At 35.4% G+C, this 23,819-nt stretch overlaps 1 protein-coding gene across 1 annotated transcript in view; it reads right to left on the bottom strand.

Moving 5' to 3' along the window:
* The window catches only part of MPP7 (MAGUK p55 scaffold protein 7), a 268,281-nt gene that overhangs the window by 128,801 nt on the left and 115,661 nt on the right, over positions 1-23,819 (bottom strand). Inside the window, exons 4-5 of the mRNA XM_020990515.2 lie at positions 9,663-9,740; positions 6,621-6,701 (exon numbers count right to left, since the gene is read on the bottom strand). Of these exons, the coding sequence (XP_020846174.1) occupies positions 6,621-6,701; positions 9,663-9,740 (159 nt within the window). The remainder of the gene's footprint in view (positions 1-6,620; positions 6,702-9,662; positions 9,741-23,819) is intronic.

The following is a 23,819-nucleotide window of genomic DNA, read 5'->3' on the forward strand; positions in this document are numbered from 1 at the left end:
GGTGGTAGTAGTTAGACTTTCTGGCACATGGTACCTCCTTTTTCCCCCTACGGTGCCTTTCTACTTCAACTGGACTTGCTTGTCTTGCTATCCCACAAATCTTCCAGAGAATATGCATTTCTTAGGGCAATTTCCCTTTCAATAGGTACCAAGCACATCATTCATCTATTTCCAGCTTCCGTGGGAAAAGTTTGTAGGATAATGAGTAAAAGAAGAAAACAGGAGTTGAGCTATATACAGAAAAGCAAGTCATGGAGGCTACTTGTAGTTTAGATTAGTGAAATAGGTCAGAGATTGATTTTGAGGAGAAGAAATTTACAAAAATTTGGGGAAATTAAGGAAAATTTGAGGTGAACAGTCTCTCCAGGCTCAGATACAGGCTGAAAAAAGATCAAGATCAAAGGTAATTAATAAGAATGTAAAAGGATTAAGAATTAAAGAAGTAAAAGCTGAAGGTATAGGCTGAAGAAGAATAAAGATAAGGATGTTGGCAAGACCAGGAAGGTAAGGATAAGTGAAATAGATAAAGTTTTGCTGATATGTAATTGGGCAAAACAATTTCTGACAATTTTCTTTATTTTCTTTTCAATTCCATTCAATTCAATGAACATTTATTAAATGTCTGCTTTGTGCCAAGCATTTTGCTAAGCTCTTGATTTGTTGTAAATTCTATTTTTAAATTTTTATATTGATGATTTGGTTTTTAATCCCATTTTTTAAAAATTATCATACTACTGGTTTACCTATTTTTTTAAGCTAGCTCAGAGTTTTATTTCTCCATCCAAGTATTTTTTTTATTTTCCATCTTTTTCATCTCTTCTTTGATTTTCAGAATTTCTATCTTTGTGCTTAGCTGGAATTTTTTATTTATTTTTCTATTTTTTTCCCATTTTTTCTATATTTCTATATTACTTTTTCTAATTTGTTTAGTTATATGCACAATTCATTGATCTGTGTTTTCTTCTCTTTTGTTGATGATAGTATTTAGAGATATATATTTCCCAATAATGACTTTGAGTGAATTCCAAGTTTTGCTACGTGTTGCTACCGTCATCATTTTTTTTGATAGGATAATCTGTTTCTAGATTTGTTCTTTAACCTAACAATCTTCAGAATTAAACTATTTAATCTCCATTTATGTCAGCAAAGGATGTGTTTAATATTTCTGTTTTTCCCCTTTTGTTTAGCAGAAGTGGGAAACAAAGATTTCCAATGAAATTCATCCCCTAAACTCTCATCCAGATTCATCTGAAGCTGTTTCCTTCCCCAGTCCCTATTTCTGCCTGCCTATATACCTTGTAGTATGCCCACTGGAATTCCAACTGACTGCCAACAAACTTTGTTTCATTCTTAGGCTGTCTGTCTTAGTTTTTCCCCGAGTGTTCTATATCCATCACCATCAACAATCTAACACTGGACACAATTCTTAAACCCTCTGGTTCAAAAAGCTAGAGGATGACACTCTTTCTTTCTCCCTACCCCCTCTTTGCCACTATTTAATAATTTCTCCTCCTCTGTAGGTAATTATCCCAAATACATCGTGTGGCCCCTAGTAAGCTCCTTCCTTAATGCCTTCAACACTTGGCTTACAGCAGTGATTCTTAAACTTTTTTTGTTTATAGTAATAGTGTTGTGCTTTGTTTTGTTTTTTGACATGAGGCACTATAGTATATTTTTTGACATGGGAGCACCAAGAGATTCATACAAGTTTAAGTTCCATATAATTTGAAGCACACCTAGCTAAATATCATATACCCTTTGAGAACCACTGGCTTACTCTCTTCCTCATCTTCTACCTTCATCCTTAGAGAATTAAATAGACCTCTGATGACCATTCTGAGATCTCAATTCCTTAAGAATTTTGAAAAGCGCCCAGGCCAAACAAGTCTTCATTCCTCTCTGTGCTCCACTCTTGACTCTTTCTTGATACTTTCTCCATGATGACCTTCCACCAATCCCTTCTGCTCTTCTGCTCCTCGCCATTCCTCCTACTCCAAACACCTCTTGAGAGAGGTTAAATGACTTGCCCAGGGTCACACAGGTAGTCAATATCAGAAGCAGGACTTGAAGTTAGGGCTTCTTGACTCCAAGTACAACACTAAGTCTCCACTAAAATCCCACCTTCTGCAAAAAGCCTTTCCTGATCCCCTTTAGTGGTAATGCCCACACCTTGAGATTCTCTCTAATTTATTTTTTATACAAGCTGCTTTTACATATTGTTTCTCCCATCAGACTTTGAACTCCTTAAGAGCAGGACCTGTTTCTACTTTTCTTTATATTCCTAGTATTTAGCACAGTACTTGGCATATTGTCTGTACATAAGAAATGAGGTCAAACACGAACCTCCAAGTTAATTATCTCTGAAACCTCCTACACTGACACATCTGCTGTCATTCCACATCTCCACCAATCTTACTCCTCTGAAATCTGTTCTTCACTCTTATCATGACCCCAAGTCCACTGATTTCCCTGCTATAAGGTACCTGCTATGGAGACAAGTCAATTAACCAACCTCAATTTCTTCTAATGTAAATTAGGGGAAAAAATCATATGCAAACATCAAAGTTTTTGTGAGAAGAATATAGATTCTACCTCAAAGTGTTACACAGACTTGAACTAGCACTATTATTCCTTCAATTTTGACTCTAGGGGCAGCCACTGTAATACACACTCACTCAAGTCTGAATCTTTCACCCACATGACAACCAAACAGGTGTGCCCTACCCTGTGGATCTCAGACCTAGAAAAACCCAACCACCTGTTTTCATCATTCCAATTCTACAGGAGAGGGCATCTACTGCAGGAAGGGAATGTATACAATCTTATCTCAATTTGGGGCTGCTGTGCAACGGTTAGTTCAGTCAATTTTATTGAGTCTTGATCACATCCCCCAAAATATATTTAAAACTCCTTATTCTGAACCCACCTACCACTCATCTACCTCAGAAAATAATTTGATCTTTTACTTAACTCAGAAAATTAAGGCCATCCATTCATCATTCTTTTGTTGTTTTCTATTAGATGGACTCCTTGGCTGTGATACTCACAGCTCATCAGTGCCCCCTGACTCTCTGACTGGAGGATGGATTGATAAGCTCCTCCTAAAGCCTCCCCTTAAAGAGGGTGCCTACCCAGCCCTGCCATCTCTTCATTTCCCACCTGGAAGTGCTCTTCAGATTTTTCCATCATAACCTGTGCCAGGTACCTTTCTTCTTCCTACCCCTTCATCTCCCTTTTATGTACTGTCTACAAAACCAACTCTAATGAAATCAAATACAAATTTTCACGGTTGCATCCCCAGTGCTGAGTACGGTGCCTTCCACACAGCAGATGCTTAATGATTACTGACTTATTCAATAAGCAAATGCAATGGCTTCATTTCAGTCTACACTCCTTGATCTTTCCTCATCTGAAGCTGCTCGATACCTCTTTGACCTCCTGGATGACCTCCCTTTGCTTGTGTCATCACAAGCTCTCTCCTGGTTTACCTCCTACCCCTCTGACAGCTCCTTCCTCATCTTTTTGGATGGTTCCCCTTACTCCTTTTGTCCCCTTAAGCCTGTATGTCCCCCAAGGCTCAGTTCCCTAATCTCTTTTCATTCCCCTCTGGCCTTTCCAACCTCATCTACTCCCACAGTTTTAGTTATCATTTCTACGCAGACAGCAAACAAACTTGTTTGTCCAGCTTTTAAGTATACCTCAGCCACGCATTAGCTGTGTGACCCTGGATAAGTCACTTAACCTCTCTTTGCCTCTGTTTCCTCATCTATAAAGTGGGATGATAATAGCATCTCCCTGCCAAAGGCTGCTATGAGGATCAAATGAGATAATGTTTGTAAAGCACTCAGCACAGTGCCTGGTACACAATAAGTGCTACACAAATGCTAGCTATCACCATCATAATCATCACTGTTGCTGCTATATTTAATCTTACTTTCCAACTCCCTACTAAGAATCTTTATTTGATTTTCATAATGAAACCTGAAATTTAACATGTCAAAACTAAATTTATCATCATCTTTTAACTTCCAAACTTCTATTGGTCACATCATAATCCATTATTAGTCGCTCAGGATTGAAACCTGGGAGTCTTTTCTATCTTTCTTCTCTCACATCTTCCAATAAGTTGACAATATCCAATTAGTTCCCAAGTTATCAAATTCTTTTTTTTTTAAAGACTAATTCTCCCTATCTTGCCCAGACTGAAAGTGTAGGGGCTACTAATGAGCACAATCCCATTCTGACTGGAACATGGGCTTTGACATGTTCCATTTTCCAATCGGAGCCAGTTCACCCCCCCTTTGTCAAGCAATCTGGTGTGTATGTGATGTGGGGGTCCCTGCCCATTTCTAGAGGTTTAGCAAATTAATACCAAACTTAGTGCAGACAACCTAGGAGCATAATCTCCTGAAGCTCAAACTCCTGACCTCAAGAGATTTGCCAGCTTCACCCTCTCATGTAGTAGGAATTTCTGGCCTGTAACTCTCAGACCCAAATCCAAAAAAATTTTACCTCTTCAGTATCATGATCATCTATGCCTTCTTTCTTACCAATAATAACTCAATTCAGACATTCCTTGTACATTTTCAAAGCCTCTCTTTTTAATTTCTCTTGAAATATTAAAAACCAATATGACTTTGTTCTAAAAAACGCTTTCCAGACTCCCAGGAAACCTTAGAAAGGTGGGTGACAAGTTTAGGACAAAGAGGCTTTTCTTATGAAAACGGATTAAGGGTTGTAACCAACCTTTTAACAAAGAAGAGCTCTAGTCTTGTTCACATCATGGCCTCCCCACCCACTAGAACAGACTGGGAGTAGGAGCCATCCTTCTCCATGGAGAGAGAATTAATATGTCTATTGGAGGGAATAGGTTTCTTTATTTACTCCAGAAGTGAAGGGAGTAGTCCACAAAGAAATGAGATTGTTACCCAATAATTCTGAAATGTTAACCCAAACTGTACTTTTTATATATTGTGATTTCTTGTTCAAGATTTCTATAAAGGTTATCTGAAATCATCTTGAGAGAGAATTATGTTAGAGGGCATGTAGAATTATGTCAGTTTGGACATCTCTCTCCAATCCAGAAATAATTGGATAGCAGATTAACATGAAATGAAATAAAATTATTTCTGGCAGACTTGAGCCTAAAAACACAGAATGCAGTATAGTATTAATATTTTTTCTTTAGTACTACTAAATAGTCACTAGGCCTGAAGTTTTCCACTCTCCAATTAGCCCTTTATACAGATGACAAAATCATCCTGTTAACCTGTTAATGTACAAACATGATGCTGTCATAGCCTTACTAGAAATTTTTATACCTCCATAATAGATTACAAGTTCCTTCAAATGAATGGCTATGGCACTTCTTATCTTTTGCATATCCAGTACCTAGCACAGTGTCTTACATATAGTTGTTGTTGAGAAGGAATAAATGTGTTAGTTGTGCAAATCATAAGTAGTTAAGATCTATGTAACAATTAAGTTTTAAATGTAATACTAGCAGTGCTAAGTCTCAAATAAGTAGTTATAGGATTTAGAGAGGAATGGAGTACGCATGTGCAAACTCTCCCATTTCCCCCAAGCCGCTCTGCTTGCTTCAACTCCAGCAACCTCATGCTGCCCCCAGGAAAGGCTCACCACCATGAAGATTGTTTCAGCTCTGGTACTCAATACTGTAATATCCTAAGCTGCCTCTCTCCTCTGACTGGACGACTGGAGGGCAGAGCAAAAAACTCTTCCAAAGCCTCCCTTCAACAGAGCTCAGATTTTCCAGCCACCTTTCCCTTTCCCCCCAACTTCTCTGCTCAGTTTTGACTCCATATCCATCATGCCCCTATATCCACTATCCTCTGGTGTTCCACCTATTTTCTCCTTTCAGTTTCCTTTTGCAGACTGTCTTCCTTCATTAGACTGAAAGCTCCTCAAGGACGGGGCTGTCTTTCTTCTTGTTATTTTTATCTCCAGTGCTTAGCACATTGCCTGACACACAGCAGGTATTTAATAATATTTACTGAATAGTAAGCATGTGACTGTTCACAACAAATGTTTGTTGATTGATTTTAAATGATGGAAGGGCATTTTTCAAAACTCTTGCAGAGTTTTATTACCTGTGGAATAAAAGTATTTGATGATACCAGTCAATGTTAGGGGGAAAGGTACTTATAAAAATATTATATAAAAAACATAACACTACAGAAAGATAGGTTCATTTTATCAGTGGACTGGAACATCACAAACTGTCCAAGTAAAAGTAACCCAAACAAAATTATTAGTAGCTTCAGTATTTAACCAATTAAGAGATGAAAAAGTGATCTTGAAGTTAAACTATTTCCTTTATACTACTTTTTCTTCCAAAAAGTCCAATTAAAATCTGGAGCTGCTAACTAAGGTATTTTTATTAAGTCTGCTACAATACTTTAATCCAAGAGTAACATCAATTCCTTTTTCCTTTGATAGACTGTTACTATCAATATATTTTCTTCTCTTTAAAACTACATTTGAAAGCTGCTTCCTGAAGCAACAAAATCTTGTCCAGTATGGGAAAAGAGAGACTTTTTACATACATACATACACACACACCAGGTATGACATATATATCAGGTATAACATGTCCTCACCTTGAGGTTGGGTTTTGACAGTAATTTCAACAGCTCTCGGATCTCACTGTTCAATTGCTTGTTCTGCAGCTCTTCAGCCAGCTATAGGGGAGATTGAATTGATACCATGAACATTAACAAGGACGCTTTTACTGAGAGTGTGAAAACTCAGAATCTATCTTGTTCAAGGTTATTACTTTACAATGTGTTTAAACAGAAGCCAACATGAAGGAAAACAGACTATCAATCACTGCTCTTCTTTTCAGGTCGTCAGCAAATCAATTTAAGCCAAGCTGTTAAGTTCAGTTTCAGTCAAGTAATCATATCTGGCAATGGTGCAGTCAGATCACATACTGATTTATTGCAATGAAGGTAAATCCCAGTACTTTATTTAAGTGAATGGTCCTTTGCATGCAGACAAAGCACTACTTGTAAAAAGGACTGGATCAAACTTTGACACTGTCTATTAAAAAACAGCTTCTGAATGAGGTGGTGAAAACTACACCACTTCCAAAAACCTACAGAAGCAGTGCTGTTTAGGACTAGGGTAAGGAAGGACTAGGCTAATTAAGTACCTAAAATTTGTGGTTTAAATAAAAAGAATACCAGCATGGAGCTTAAACTTGCCTCAGGACCTGTTGTTTAAGATTTTATAAAACTAAGTCATACACATATTTAGGCTTCCAGATATTTTACTTCTGCAAGATACTGCAAGAAGATGATTTTTTTAAAAAGGCAATTTCAGCAATACTACTTCAGAAAGACTCCAAGATTAAGTAATATGTGTGAATAGAATATATATATGTGCATATATATATAGTAGATGCTATATTATAAAGGCTATTTTAGTGACAAATGCTCCTTAAAATAGATACAAATTTCCAATTTAGTTCTAATTTTTCTTAAGATAAAATTATCTTTGAACATGCTTCATCCTTCCTAACCATTAACAGGAAACAATGAAATATCTTTGAACAGAAATATATCATCTAAAAGAAATTTATATATTATAAACAGAACTCACTTTTTCAAGGCAACATAAATTTTCTTGATTCTTTTTTAAAAATAACTACTTAAAATATAAAAAATACAGAGGTTCAATATATTCTTGACCCGAGTTTTAACCATACTTCTACCCTCCATATCTTTCCAGCTTTATCTTATATTACTCCTTCCCATACAATACTAGTGTTCCAACAAAAATAGATAATTCTCTAAACATCAGCTATTTGCATTTCCCTCACATTCTAGAATACTCTTTTCCTCTCTTTAGCAACTCATTTGTTTCCTCCTGTATGAAGCCTTTTATGATTTCCCATAAGTAAAATCCTTCACCCTCAAACCTCACATAGCAGTATCATGTAGAATGAATTATATAGTATTAATGTCTTATTCCACCAAAAACTTTAAAGCTTAAGTGCAGGGACTTATTTAATTTTGTAACTTCCCCAACATCAAGTATACCCATCGACTCTAAGGGGTTAGTAAACACTTACTGATGAATTAATTTCACGATATTTTGGTAGATTTTTGTTGATAATTAATTACCTAGCACTCTATTTTACCACAAGTTTTGGAGTTTATTGTATATTAAAATGGCTTTTAAGATAGGTTTCATATTGAGCCAATAATACAACAGCCATAAGATGCCTAAAGCTTCTAATTGTATTGGAAAATAAACAATGTTTCCAAAATATATCAAATATGGAAATTTAAACATTTTGATTGCCTTTATAAGATCATGTCTAGACTATTGTTTTAGAAAGGTAAAAGGTGATGGGCTGCAACATCTTTAATTCATTTTAATCTTATTCACATTAATTTCAAAAAGGCTTTTTTTCTGCAACATTGTAATACTTCATGGTAGAAGTTTTAGGTGAGACAGGCACACAGGAGAAACCACTTGACTGCTGGTAAATAAATTAGTTCTCCATTAAATTATCACCAACTTGTAGATGAAAAATGGAAATGGGGAAATAGTTTTCAGCCAAACAATATTACTGTCCGAAAAACCATCACCTATATGGATTCCAAATACAATTACTGATGCTTTAGATGTATAATTTATTTCCTATGACACTACCTAAAATTTACAAACCTACTCAAATATCCTAAATATTTTTCTCTAATGTATGTTTCAATTGAGTTCAATTACATGTTGACTTTTCTTAATAAAAAAAATTCTGACCAATAATAGCAAGCCAATTTTTATTCAATTAATTAAATAAGCTAACAAGCATTTATTAAGCATCTACTAAGTCCCAAGGACTGCACTAAGCTCTGAGGATAGAACAAAAGGTGAAACATTCTCTACTCTCAAGTAGCTTACATTTTGCTGGAAGTATTTCTCTATCTACCCTAGTTTAGCATCATTCATAACTTACCCAGGTGTGTACAGAATTTATCTAAATCCCTGAGGAAGGAAAAGAAATAGCACATCAGATCTTCCCCAACCCCTTTTTAAAGAGCAGTTATAGTAACAGGAAATTAACTATTCCATCAATGCCTACCACTTTAGTTTTTGGTCATGAAGGAAATTTGGAAAGCTATAATATCCATAAATCATTACTTTGCTTTATAATGGGTAATCCTTTTTTACTTATTTTATATGCCTCATTTCTGTAGTATTAGCCGTCATTTTTCTTTCTCTGTCAGCAATATGGCGATCTCATTTGTCTTTAATTTTCTAAAGCATTCCTCTTGTCTGTGACTTTCTCAAAATACTAATAGTTGACAGTTTCAACTTTCTCAAAATACTAATAGTTGACAGTTTCTTTTTCCCTACAGAGTTCCAACCTTATGTTATATTACATAGTTACCAAAAGAGAACAAGAAGGTATCTAGGAACCATGTTTTTAAACAGAAAAGTGAATAAAAATCAACGTAATATCAGCAACATGCTCTGCGATGACAGGACCTTTGGAAACTTTTGTAGATTCCTGTGATTTCAGCTCTGAGGATTACACTCACATGTTTGCACTAAGATGCTAACTTAAACTGTCTCTGCTAACAGACAGTTTTTTGGGAGACTTAGTACCAGTGATCTCAGCAAGGAGCACTTACATCATTTGCCAAAGCTGCTGCACCATGGAGGATGGGCGCAGGATTCTGTTTCTCATAGTAGTGTAACTTTTCATGAATCTATAAAACCATGAGAGAAATAAATTTGTTAGCAAATGACACAAGACAATTAAATCTTTTTACACAAACTAGTTTAATGTTTTGAACAAAAGAAATGACTTCACAGAAAAACAACATGGCAAATGTGAATATGTAATTTATCTCCAAATCCTGGTAGAGTGCTAAGAACATGAAATCAGATGGAAAAAATGTTCGGGACATTAACCCACAGAAAAACTAATGCTTATGTTTTTTTTTTAAATTGCTAAGGTCCATATTTCTAGCATGTTGTTTCAAGTATCCACAATATCTTACAAAGCTTCGGAAAATATAAATTATAAATATCCAAAACTGATATCTTAAACCTATTAATTATTATTTACAAAGTGAAATAATAAACCTAGTATACATATTTTGACTGGACTTGGTATGCAACAGAAGTTCTCATTAAAACTATTATTTTTAAAATTGTAGTATTGATCATCTGAACACTAATTTTCCATAAAGAAGCAATAATTTGGCTAAATTATTTTTCATTTACTTTTATTTTTCTTGACTCTAAAAACTTGAAATACATTTTCCTGGAGTAATAAGATATATGAATAACTAAGATTTAAGAACAACACACACTAACATGTAAAACATATACACATTTTATATTTTTTCAATAATTATTTATTTTTAAAAGTGAACAAAATTTAAGACTGAATAAGAGTAAACTTTTCATTATTCAAGAAATTTGAAATATATTTTAATTACATAATGTTATATATCAATTTTATTTATTTCATAATAAATAAATATTATTTAATTATATAGTATATATAATAATTATATATTAAATATTTAAATGAGCACATCCTCATTCTTTGCAGGTCAATTACACAAAATCCCTTCAAATTTTAGCAGAAGAAACTAACAAATGTAAGATGATTTAAATATCACGTTTCACCTGTGTTTTCAAACATTTTCCGTTAATTATTTGCTGTTAACCTTCATTTGTAGAAATGCAAAGAGAATCTTGTGTACTGTCCATGTAAATAACATTTCCAGCTTCACACTTCTTGTATTTAATTGGTAAACATGCCTTTTCAAGTCAGATAGACTTCAGTTGTACTCAGAGGTTAAAAATAATTTTTTAAAAATATATACAAGGGGCAGCTAGGTGGTGCAGTGGACAGAGTACCGGCCCTGGCGTCAGGAGTAGCTGAGGTCAAATCCAGCCTCAGACACATAACACTTATTAGCTGTGTGACCCTGGGCAAGTCACTTAATTCCAATTGCCCCACCAAAAAATTCCAACTGCCCCACCATACACACACACACACACACACACACACACACACACACACACACACACACACAAAATCAACATCACTTCTTTATTGACAAGATGTTACGGGGTATAAGAAAATCTTAATACTTTCTGGCAACGAAAAACATAAGCACAGTAAGGGGAAAAAAACTGAAATCATGATGGCTTTACCAGAATGTGATGGGCTACATTTGTTTTCTTTCCTTTTTTTAAAAACCAAAATAGTAGAAGCTAAACTTTATCTATATGAAAATGAGTTATAACATAAAAGACACAATAAAATGAAAATAGAAAGATTTGATAAGCTAAATCATCAAGGATCTAAGTTAAATGTAAAATCTAACTTAATTTTTAAAATAAACCTTTTAAACCCTATTGAGAGATACTGCTGTTTTGAAATCTATTTTCACATTTTCTATGCTCCCAAAATGTCACTATCCTTAAATTGCCTATATATTTCACTTTATTGCATTTTCTTTTAAAGGAGCTGCTAGGAATAAAAGATTAAAATGAGTGTTAAAAATGCATCATAAGTAATAGGAGCACTTTGAAACACTCTAAATTCTGATTATATAAATTCTACCTTGTTAGAAGAATAATTTGCAACAAAAAATTATGCAAGAATTGAAACATAAAAATATATTCAAATATATTATCCCCCAATACTGGTATACTATGAGGCAGTTGGTCGGTTCAGTGGATAAAGCACTGGGCCTGAAGTCAGGAAGACCTGAGTTCAAATCCTACCTCAGATACTCACTAGTTGTGTGGCCCTGGGCAAGTCATTTAATCTCTGTTGGCTTAATCCAATGGAGAAGGAAATGGCAAAGGACTCCAATATCTTTGCTAAGAAAACCCAATGTGAAGAGGCAGAAATAACTTAACAACAACAATTCTCCTAATAAAAGGGAACCTACCAGATTTATTAACTATATAACAATTATGTATCAACTATATGACAGTACTAGTCTTAAAATTTCTAAGTATTCCTGATACCCATGGATTGATTTGTATCTATAAGGTGGCAGGAGAAATCATGAATTCATACTATCTGTTCAGCAAACCTTGCTATGAAGCAATATATTTTGGAGTAAAGACCATCAATTATGGAATGACTAAACCACTGCCACTTTAATGGGCAATAAGAAATTATGAAAAAGATAAAAAGAGATTTATAGGAAGATACATAGGATACAAAGTAAAATAAGCAGAACTAGGAAAACAATATGTACAGTGACTACAATGTAGTTGGAAAAAACAATAACACAAAAAAAGAATACTGGGGATTTAAAATGATCAAGTTTAGCCCCCTACCACAACATATATAATATATATATATATATATATATATATATATATATATATATATACTTATACACACACACACACGTATGTGCATGTGTGTATGTATACATATCCACACATACATAATATATACACACATACATTATGCACGCGCGTACAGACACACATACCCTACCCTTCCATTTCTTTGCAAAGGTGAAACACGATGGGTATGAGACACTATATCAGACCTTTAAAAATGTTGGTTAGTTTTGCAGAACCGTTTTTCCAACCCAACCTCCCCCCATCTCTGCTCCTTTTTTTTACCGTTTTATACCAAGATGGGAAACAGTGAAGAATACACTAAGAAATGTTAAGTGCTGTTAAAAGCAAAATATAGCAAGACAGCATTTTTTCAAAAAGAGAAAGATTAGTGAATATATGCATTTAAAAATAGAAAAAAATAAAGCTCACATTGGGACATACATGAAACGTCGAAACTTAAAACGCAATTTGGAAAAAAAAATATTATAGGCAACTAGGTAGCATAGTGAAGAGAATAACATTCTTGGAGTCAAGAAGACCTGAATTCAAATCCTGTCTCTGACACTAGAAGTGTGACACTTAGCAAGTCACTTAACCCTCTTGGTTTCAGTTTCTTCACCTGTAAATTATGGATAATAATAACACCTCCCTTACAGAAGTATTCTGAGGATGGAATGACATAACACATGAAAACAACTTTGCAAACATTAAAATCTAGCTATTATTGCCATAATAAAACAAAACGAAGTAAAAGTTGGTTCTTAGCAAACCAACAAAATAAACACTTTGTTATAAAAAGGATCAGAACCTACTATGCAGTTATATGTGAACCAAATGGAAGATCTAGGAAAACTACCTACAAAAATACCAAGTACCCAAACTAAGAGAATATCAAAATTGAACTCTTAACCCAATTTCAGAAAAGGAAACCAATATGGCTGTCTATCACTCTATCCAAATCTATCACTCTATCCACTGGAAACACACACACACACACACACACACACACGTAAATATCAATTCCAAATTTTTCAAATAAATACTGATAGACTATAGCAATTCATCTAAGAAATCATTCATTACAACCAAGTTACATTTATATCAGGAAAAAATATAATCATATTAAAAATAGGTTCTAGGACTCCATGATTATCTCACTAGACAGAAAAAAAATTGACAACATACAAAAAAAATCCTACAAATTATAGTCATGGAGATATAAATAGTGTGGTAAATAGAATATATCTAAAACCATTAACTGATATCTGTAATCATGAAATTCTGAGGACATTTCCAATAAGATAAAGGCTAAGAGTGAAAAATGATGATTGTCTCCACTATTAATTCTAGTAATGCTCACTACAGAAATAAGAATTGAAAGTGCTTTTTTGTTCCTTAGATAGTTCCTTTACAGCTAGTTCAAATTACTTTTTGAAGACTGGACCAAGATATTTATTCAGTTATTATGGATAGTCTATATTCTTGCAGATAATCACATCATTTCTTCTTAGTTCCCAGCTTTGCTGGCATTTAATTGTGTGTAATAGGTTGTGATCATGATTTGTCTTTCTTGTGGGTTTGCTGTGCTTTAATCTTGTTTATTTATTATTTTCTTCATTTGACTTTCCTTTCTACTCTTTTTAATCAGATTGATGAAATGTTTAGTTGAGACAACCATCTTTCAGTTCCATCTAACAGTTCTCTATTCTTTTTGGTTTCCAATTTATCCACATTACTAATTTTCAAGATTGCTTCTTTTGTATGTCTAGATTTATTTGTTTGATTCTCAATTTTTAGTTTAAGAAATCAGCTCTTTCTGTATTTTATTCATGTATACATTGAGGATATAATTTTTCCTATAAAGACTACTACTATAATATCTCAGAAATTTTGGTATGCTTTCTCATACGAGTCACTGTATTTCTCATAGTTGTCATTTCCATAATTTGTTCTCATTTGATCTCATCTGATCCTCACAACAACTCTTGGAGGTAGGTGCTATTATTATCCCCACTTTACAGTTGAGTAAACTGAAGCAAAGAGAGGTTAAATGGCTTGCCCAGGATCACACAGTTAGTAAGTGTCTGAGGTGGAATTTGAACTCAGGTATTCCTGATTCCAAACCCTGCATTCCATCTAGCTGCCTCAAACAGGAAGAAATATAGGTAAAATAAAAACTAAAGATAGCAACAAAAATCTATTTTTAAAACTACAAAACTAGAAAGGACATAAAGGATCTGAAGCCGTAGCAGTTCCATACCCTAGTTGAAGGAACCTCATTTTTAAGGTGCATGGCAAAGCTTTTGACCAAGTGTTTGAGGCCAGATTTGAAACTTAGGTCCCCCTGACTCCAGGCGCAGAACTCTATCCACTGTGCCACCTAGCTGCTCCATCCTTAAGTCTAAGAACTGTTTTCACCTTTCTTTGTAACCCTAGACTTAGCACAGTGCCTGGCACATGGTAAGCAGTTAACACAAATGCTTGTTGACTGACTGTATCGTACATAGGTTCTGAGTTCAGACTGAGTAAATGGAAGTAAATAGTACATTCACTTTGGGTTAGGGTAAAAGTCACTGTGAATTATAAGCATTCGGTCTGCCATTTTTAGTGTTAAATCATGTTTTATGATTTCTTTTCATCTTGTGGTTCTAGAATTCCACATTTTACCTGAAACCACACACATATGGGCTTGTGATATCTAGTATGCACACAGCAAGATGGCTATTTTTTTAAAACTTGACCTCACTGTTTAGAAACTGGTGAGAGAAGCTCAACGTGGGTGCATGTATGTGTATATGTCTGTCTGCCTCTCTGAGTATAGGGGGCCTGTCCTGATAGCTTTCAAATAACCATCATATACAGAAAATGCTTTATGGGATCACAACACCGAAAATTTTCCCCAAAAGCTGAAATGTTCCATTAACTCACATATTTACAAGTTCTACTTTTATAAACCTTTACTCTGCCAGTTCCCATAATCATTAGCACATTTCTATCGAATCATTTTAAAACCAAATTCTCAGACCAAGTGCATTTTGGTATCAAGCCACCATTGCTAACACCAACATAATGCCATTTAGTATCCCACTTGAACAGTTTTTCTTTCATCCATGTGTTTGGTTCAACTTCATTATCACTTTTGTTCTTTATTATTCACCTTGTTTTTCTATTGTTTTGTGAATTTATGAAAGACATTGTTACTTTAGACTATCAATCAATCTAAAAGCATTTATCAAGCACCTCTGACAAATAAGTTACTTTGCTAGGTAACAGACATGAAAAGACAAAGAAACAATCTGTGTTCTCAGGGAGGTAGCATCATAACCAGAGGACACATACATGCACATATAGAAATATATACATAACAAAACCAAAATAAACATAAGGTAGTTAAATATAAGACAATTAATGAGATAGGGCAACAATAGTTGGGAGGAAAGGAAAAAAGTCAACACAGAAGGTGGTGGTGAAGGGGAAATATGAAAGATGTTTGGGAATCTATGAGGTAGCAGTTACGGAGGAAGTACATGGAAGGCATGGCAGAGTTCCACTGCAAAGGCATATAGACAGAAGATGGAAGGGTCAGAGCACAGAACAGACAGGAAGCCAGTCTGGCTGAATCAGAGTCCTGAGAGAGGAGTCACCTATGAATTTGGAAAAGTAATTTGGAGTCAAGTTGTAACAGGTTTTCAAAGTCAGATGGGTCTGTATTATATTTTAAAAGCAACAGGGAGCCACTGGAGTGTACAGAGTAGAGGAGGGACATGGTCTGATGCGTACTTAAGAAAAATTACTGTTGTAGCTAGGCAGAAAATGGATTGGAACAGAGAGAGGCTTGAGGCCAAAGGCCCCTTCCATAATCCGGTGGAGAGCTGAGATCTAGTGGCTAGGTGAATAAAAAGACAGGATCAGATGAAGAGATGTTTAAATGATTAGAGGAAATGTAGAGTCAAGAATGACACAAGTACAAACCTAGGGGGACTAAAAGGATAGTTGTGCCTTCAACAAAACAGGGAAGTTCGGAAGGGGGCTGCATTTGGTGGGAAAGATAACGTGTTCAGGGTTAATCCAGCTTGAAATATCCAATAAGCAAGCTGGCGATGTGGGACTGGAGCAAAGGAATGAGACAGAGACTGGATGGAAAAATCTAGGAGACTACAAATCACCATCTGCAAAGAGATAATAATTAAACCCTGGAAGCTGACGGGTCAACAAAGGAATAAGGATAGAGAGGAAAGAAAACTGAGCCTTGGGAGACACCAACACTTAGAAAAGCTTAACAAATACATGTTGAGTTAAATTGTCAGCAATTTCAATATATGGGATCATAGTTATTTTGAAAATATCAAAATGTACATGTTTAACTGACGGAAAATATTTTTACTTTAAAGAAATTAATTTTTCATCAGCAAGGACAGGTGCCCCATTACTTCCTACCAGTATAACAATCACAACTAAAACATTTTTAAAGTAAGTTTTTATTGATATTTTCCATTTCTTATATCACCAGTTATCCCAAGTATCCTCCTCTCCTCCAACCTCCTGAGCTATAACATTATAACAAGCAGTAGTTTTTAGAGAGGAAAAAATGTTAGCACAATTGATTAATATATAATACACTGAAAAAGTCCAAAAACCTGTGCAGAGGGGAACACTTGTGGACATCTCACCTCCATGAAGGGGTAAGAGTCTTCCCATATTTCTTCATTTGAGTCCTATTTGATCTTTATATTTTTACTACCTTCACTTTCGATTTTTTGGTGAGTAGTTCTTTCCATTTACTATGTTATAGTTACTATGTATATTGTTTTCTTGGCTCTGCTTACTTCACTCGGCACTGGTTCATATAGACCTTTTCAAGCTTCTCTGTATTCATCAAGCATATCATTTCATACAGCACAGTAATATTCCATTACATCCATGTATCACAGTTTGCTTAGCCATTCCCCAACAGATGGGTTTCTACTTTGTTTCTAATCCTTGCTATCACAAAAAGTATTGCTATAAATGTTTTGGAGTATGTGGAGGATTTTTCTTATTAATGACATTCTTGGGCTAAAAGCCTAGTAATGGAGTCTCTGATTCAAAAAACTTGAACATGTTAGTCACTTTACTCATATAATTCTGAACTGCTTTCAAAAATGGTACCATTTTCACAACTAAAATCAACAATGTATTAGTGGGTTAGTGCCTATCCTTCCACAACCAATCCAACACTGACTGCTGCCATTTCTGGGGTCATTTTTTGCCAATATGTAGGGCATGAGGTGAAACCTCAGCATTATTTTGATGTGCATTTCTCTTATTATTAGTGATTTGGAGCACTCTTTTATGTGGTTGTGAGTACTTGCAGTTTTTCTTTTCAGAACTGTTTGTTCATATCACTTATCTATTGGGGAATTTATTTGCTTCCAACTCTTAAAGTCAAACATTGTAAGCTACCACTACTGTATAAGCACTTTCCTTACACTTCTTTCACATTAGTTTCCAATAGTGAATTAATCTATAAAGGTCCTAAAAATGTGTTATTTATATAGCAAAACTTGCCAATGGAACAGAAATTGTAAAACTATGAATTATTGAGAAGTAGTAATTTTCATACAGATTTAAAAATATAATATAGTGTCATGGTAGGAAGTAAGGAATTCTGCATTTCCCTCCCAAAGCAGACAACTTAGGGTAGTAAGCTAAGGAATACTAAGCACTAACAATTTCAAAGTACATGGAGCTAAAAGGGGAAAAATTTTAATGTTATCATTCTCTAGCAATAACTTGAGTACAGTAGCAGCTTAAAATTACCCTGAAGATTCTTCTAAACTAAATCAAATAAAATACATTTATTGATTTTATATAGATATATATCTCAAATCCTTAGAGAAATTTGCTACAAAGGTTTTTTTTTCCTATTTGACTACTTCCCTTCTTATCCTAGATGCACTAATTTTCAGTTTCAAATAATCAGTTATCTATTTTATCTTTTGTAATTGCCTCTCTTGTTTGGTTAAGAATGCATCTCCAGAGGGCGGAGCCAAGATGGCAGATTAAAAGCAATGACTTGCTTGAGCTCTCCACCAAACCTTCCAAATACCTGTAAAAAATAACTGTAAATAAATTCTAGAACAGCAGAACCCACAAAAAGAGCGAAACAAATTTCCCGGCCAAGACAACATGGACAGTTGATGGGAAAGGCCTATTGTGCCAGGCTGGGAGAGGAGCGCGTTCAGCATGGGCTGTGCAGGCAAAGACAGGGCCCCCAGCAAACCTGGAGCAGGCCTCAAGGGACTGAGCCAGCTGTGGTGGTTTCCAGATCTCTCAACCCACAAACACCACAGACAACTTAGAAGATCAGTAGGAAAGGTCTGTTGGATCTGGGTAAGAAAGGAGCGCAGTCTGGTCTCTGCCCTAGCAGCAGCAGCTGCTGAAGCAGCCAGTGCTCTCAGCAAACAGACGGTGATGAGATCAAATGGTTAAACAGAGGAGGACTACAGGGATCTCTTTGCTGGCACTAGGGCAGGATTCTCTTGCTTTGCCGGTGCTTGGATTTGGGTCGTAGTCCTAGGGCGAGGAGGAGCACTAGCACGGCAAAGCTTGTGGCCTCGATGGAGAGGGAAACTTCCTCACAGTTCCAAGGCAGAAAAGCGTGCTTGTGGTCACTCACTGACCACAGCACAGGCCAGGAAAGGAGTAAACACCTCTCTTTTGATCATATCACCTAGGAAGAACTGAAAATTTACAGGTCCCCAGAAGTATCTCTGAAAACAGCTGCACAAAACCCCTGAAGTTTGGGTTAGTATACCCTCCACACTGGAAGCAGAGCCTTACCTTAACAAAGAGTTAAAAAGTCAAGTAAATGGCTGGGAACATGGGCAAACAGTGGGGGGGGAGGGGGAGAACCGTAGGAACATTATAGCCAAATTCCAGAGTTCCCAGGCCAAGGAGAAAATATTGTAAGCAGCCAGAAAGAAACAATTCAAGTACGGTGGAAACACAATCAAGATAACACAAGATTTAGCAGCTTCTACATTAAGGGATCAGAGAGCTTGGAATATGATATTCCGGAGGTCAAAGGAGCTAGGACTAAAACCAAGAATCACTTACCCAGAAAAACTGAGTATATCAATGAGGAGGGAAAAATTGACATTCAATGATGTAGAGGACTTCCAAGCATTCTTGATGAAAAGACTAGAGCTGAACAGAAAATCTGACTTTCAAATACAAGACTCAAGAGAAGCATGAAAAGGTAAACAGGAAAGAGAAATCATAAGGGACTTATTAAAGTTCAACTGTTTACATTCCTACACGGAAAGATGACATTTGTAACTCATGAGACCTTTCTCATTATTACGGTAGTAGGAGGGGATAGATAGATAGATAGATAGATAGATAGATAGATAGACAGACAGACAGATAGATAGACAGACAGACAGATAGATAGAGATAGAGACAGAGACAGAGACAGAGACAGAGAGAGAATAGGGTGAGTTGACTAGGAAGGGATCATATCTAAAAAAGAAAATTAAGGGGTGAGAGAGGAATATACTGGGAGAAGGAGAAAGGGAGAGGTAAAATGGAGTAAATTATCTCACAAAAAAGAGGCAAAAAAAAAGCTTTTACAGTGGAGGTGAAGGGGGGGAGGTAAGAAGGAATGAGTGAATCTTACTCCCATCAGATTTGGCTTAAGGAAGGAATAACATACACACTCAATTGGGTATGGAAATCTATCTTACCCTACAAGAAAATAGGGGAGAAGGGGATAAGAGGGGAGGGGGATGATGGAAGGCAGGGCACAATGGGGGAGGGGATAATCATAAGCAAACATGTTTGATGAGGGACAAAGGAGAAAAAAGAATAATCAAGGGACGGGACAGGATGGAGGGAAATATAGTCTTTCACAACATGACTATTATGGAAGTGCTTTGCACGACTACACATGTATAACCTATATTGAATTGCTTGCCTTCTCAGTGAGGGTGGGTGGGGAGGGAGGGAGGAAAGGAAAGAATTTGGAACTCAAAGTTTTAAAAATAAATGTTAAAAAATTGTTTTTACATGCAACTGGGAAATAAAATATATAGGCAGTGGGATATAGAAATCTATCTTACCCTACAGGAAAACAGAAGGGGAAGGGGCTAACAGAAAGGAAGGCAGATTGGCGGAAGGGGTATTCAGAATACACACTGTCTTGGCATGGGGGAAGGAGAGAGATGGGAAGAAAATTTGGAACTCAAAATTTTGTGGAAGTGACTACTGAAAACTAAAAACAAATAAATTTGAAAAATTAAAAAAAAAAAGAATACATCTCCAACCATACCTGTGAGGGGCACATGATCTGTTTCTCTTCTAATTTTTTAATAGTATAACTTTTAATATTAATGTCACGTATCTGTTTGTAATGTATTGTGGAATATGGTGTAAGGTTTTGGTCTAAGCCTAATTTCTGCCAGATTGCTTTCCAATTTTCCCAGCAGTTTTTATCAGATAAGGAGTTTTTCCCTAGATAAGTACAACTGAAACACTCTTAAACACACACACACACACACACACACACACATACACACACACACACTCTCACACTGTCTCTCTCTAGCAAAAATGTACATAAGATAGATATATATTTAAACATGATATTTGGGGTTGTATTTCTAAGTAAGGTTGCTCATAGAATACAGCTACCCTACCTTCTCTGGTCCTTAGAGAGTTATCTAAAATGTTTACCTTTGTAGGAAAAATAGAACATTCATTTTTAATTCATTCTACTTTTTAACAGAAAAAAAAAGAAAACTTCTATTATCCAGGGTCACTTTATAGTCAGTAACAAAAGACTTTGCTTATAGGAAGAAGGTCCCTAGGTGGTCCTAGGAGGAAATTCAGACTGAAGCCAACAAGTCATACTTGTTCCAAAATAAATTTTGCTTTCAACTTTTAAAGTCAAACATCCTAAGTTGCTACTGTATAAAGTATTTTTGCTTTTCAATTTTCAATCTCACTTTCTTTATGCTTTTTTCATGGTAGTTTCCAAAAGTGAATAAATCTATAAAGATCCTAAAAATATACATTTACTTATATAGCAAAACTTGCCAATGGAACAGAAATTGTAAAACTATGAATTATTGAGAAGTAGTAACTTTTCATACAGATTTAAAAACAATATAGTGTCAAGAGTATAGGATGTAAGGAATTCTGCTTTTCTTTCCCAAAGCAGACGACTTAGGATAATAAGCTAAGGAATACTAAGCACTAACAATTTCAAAGTACATGGAGCTAAAAGGGGAAAAATTTAAATGTTATCATTCTCTAGCAATAACTTGAGCACAGTAGCAACTTCAAAATATCCTGAAGGCTCTGCTAAATTAAATCAAATACTTTTTAATTCTAAGGCTTTTTTTAAAAAAGAGAAAGTTTATGACTAATTTTGTACAGCCCAATAACAAGATAGCCAAATGGAGACTGGAAAGGGTGTGGTAGGACAGAAGAGGAAACGATGTTTTTGATTCACCCAAAACAATGAAATGTAGAACTGTCAATACATTTTGATATACACTGTATCCCTATGCCATCACCTCCAGAAGGCTACATGTTCTTTGAGAATGAAGACTACTTCATTTTTCTTTTTGTATCCATAGCAGTTAGCATGCTGTGCTGCACATACTACAGCAGAAGCTGGATAGATGAACGTTGAATTCCGTTGTCAATAACTCCAATATAAGTAAATGTAGTTACCTTGAAAGTACAGAAATATCACTCAGTCAAAAAGCAATTATTAAGCACTTGCTGTGAGCTAGGTACAATACTGAACACTGAAGGTACAAAGAAAGACCAAAAAAAAAAAAAGGTCCCAAGAAGAAGCTCAGTTTCTAATATGGAAAAACTATACAAACAATAATGTATATACATGGTAAAAATGGGACTAGTTTCAGAAGGAAGGCACTAGTATTAAGGAGGATCAAGAAAGGATTCTTGTAGAAGGATTTTAGCTGAGACATGAAAAAAAACCAGGGAAGACAGAAGGGAGTAAAAGTGTTCTAGGCATAGGGAACAATAAATGAAAAAGACAAAAGTCAGGACATAAAAAACAGCAAGGAAACCAGTGTCATAGGATAGAGTATTTAGGGACTGGAAAGATAGGGAGATGCCAAGTTACAAAGACTTTAAACATCAAACACACTTTACATTTGATTCTGAAGGTCATAATGAGCCTCTAAAGTTTATTAGGCAGAAGGAATACATGGTTAGACCCACCACTTTGGTGTCTGAGTGGAAAACAGACTGAAGTGAGGAGAGACTTGAAGCAGAAAGACCAACTAGAAGGCTATTTTGCAATAGTTCAGGCATGAGGGTATGAGGGCCTGCATCAGGGTGGTGGCAGTGTCAGAAGAGAGCACAAACTATATATGAAGGATATGAAAATTGAATCAATAGGATTTGATGATTGTTTGGATGTGGAGACAGGGGAAAGAATAAAAAATTGAGGCTGATGTCTATGTTGAGTCAGAAATAGAGAAGTTAAGAAGAGGCGAGGGTTTGGAATGAAAACAATGAATTCAGTTTTGGATATAATGAGTTTAAGTTTACAGGACATCTAATTTGAGATATGTAATATGCAGTTGGAGATGCAAGGTAAGGAGAGAGGTCAGAGTTTTATAAACAGATCTTCATGAATGTAATTGAATATTAGTGTGCTACAAGAAACGTGTGTGATCATTTCAACAAAAGCATGGAAAGATCTCTCTCAACTGATGAAAAGTGAAGTAAGTACAGCCAAGAAAACAATATACATAGTAACTACAATAATGTAAATGGAAAGAAAGAACTGCAGATCAAAATATCAAAAGTGAATGTAACAAATAAAGATCAAGCAGGACTCAAAGGAAGAGATAAAAGGATACCCCAAGCCTACCTCTTCATGGAGGTGGAAGGCCCACAAGTGTTCCCCATTGCACATATTTTTTTTAATTTTTTCAATATATCAATCAGTTATACTAATAGTTTTTTTTTCCTCTCTAAAATATACCACTTGTTATATGGGATGGTTCTTTGGAGAGGGATATTTGGGATAACTGTGGTGATGTAAGAAACAGAGGACAGCAATAAAAACTTACTTTAAAAAAAAGAATACATTTCCAAACCAAATACGTATTTTTATTATCATCTTTTCCACTACAGATTTTATTAACTAAGACAAGGAAATAAATAAGGTTATTTCAGGTCATAAGGATCTGAAACACAAAAAAAAGCCAAAACATGAGGAAAACACCTTGAACTAAGGGTCAGAAAAGCCATGAGGCATGGAGGACAAGACAAGGTACTTTACCTCAAGGGGTTTGCATTTCTTCATCCCTAAAATGAGGATGACCTAGTGATTTCTTAGGCTGCCTTCATGTTTTAACATTCTATAATAGTACGAATATTTTAACGTATTACTGGTGGAAGATGTTTCTCTGGTTTTCTCTGATACA

Source organism: Phascolarctos cinereus, unplaced genomic scaffold (assembly GCF_003287225.1).
Source record: "Phascolarctos cinereus isolate Bilbo 61053 unplaced genomic scaffold, phaCin_HiC Scaffold_1;HRSCAF=81, whole genome shotgun sequence".
Taxonomy (NCBI): Eukaryota; Metazoa; Chordata; class Mammalia; order Diprotodontia; family Phascolarctidae; genus Phascolarctos; species Phascolarctos cinereus.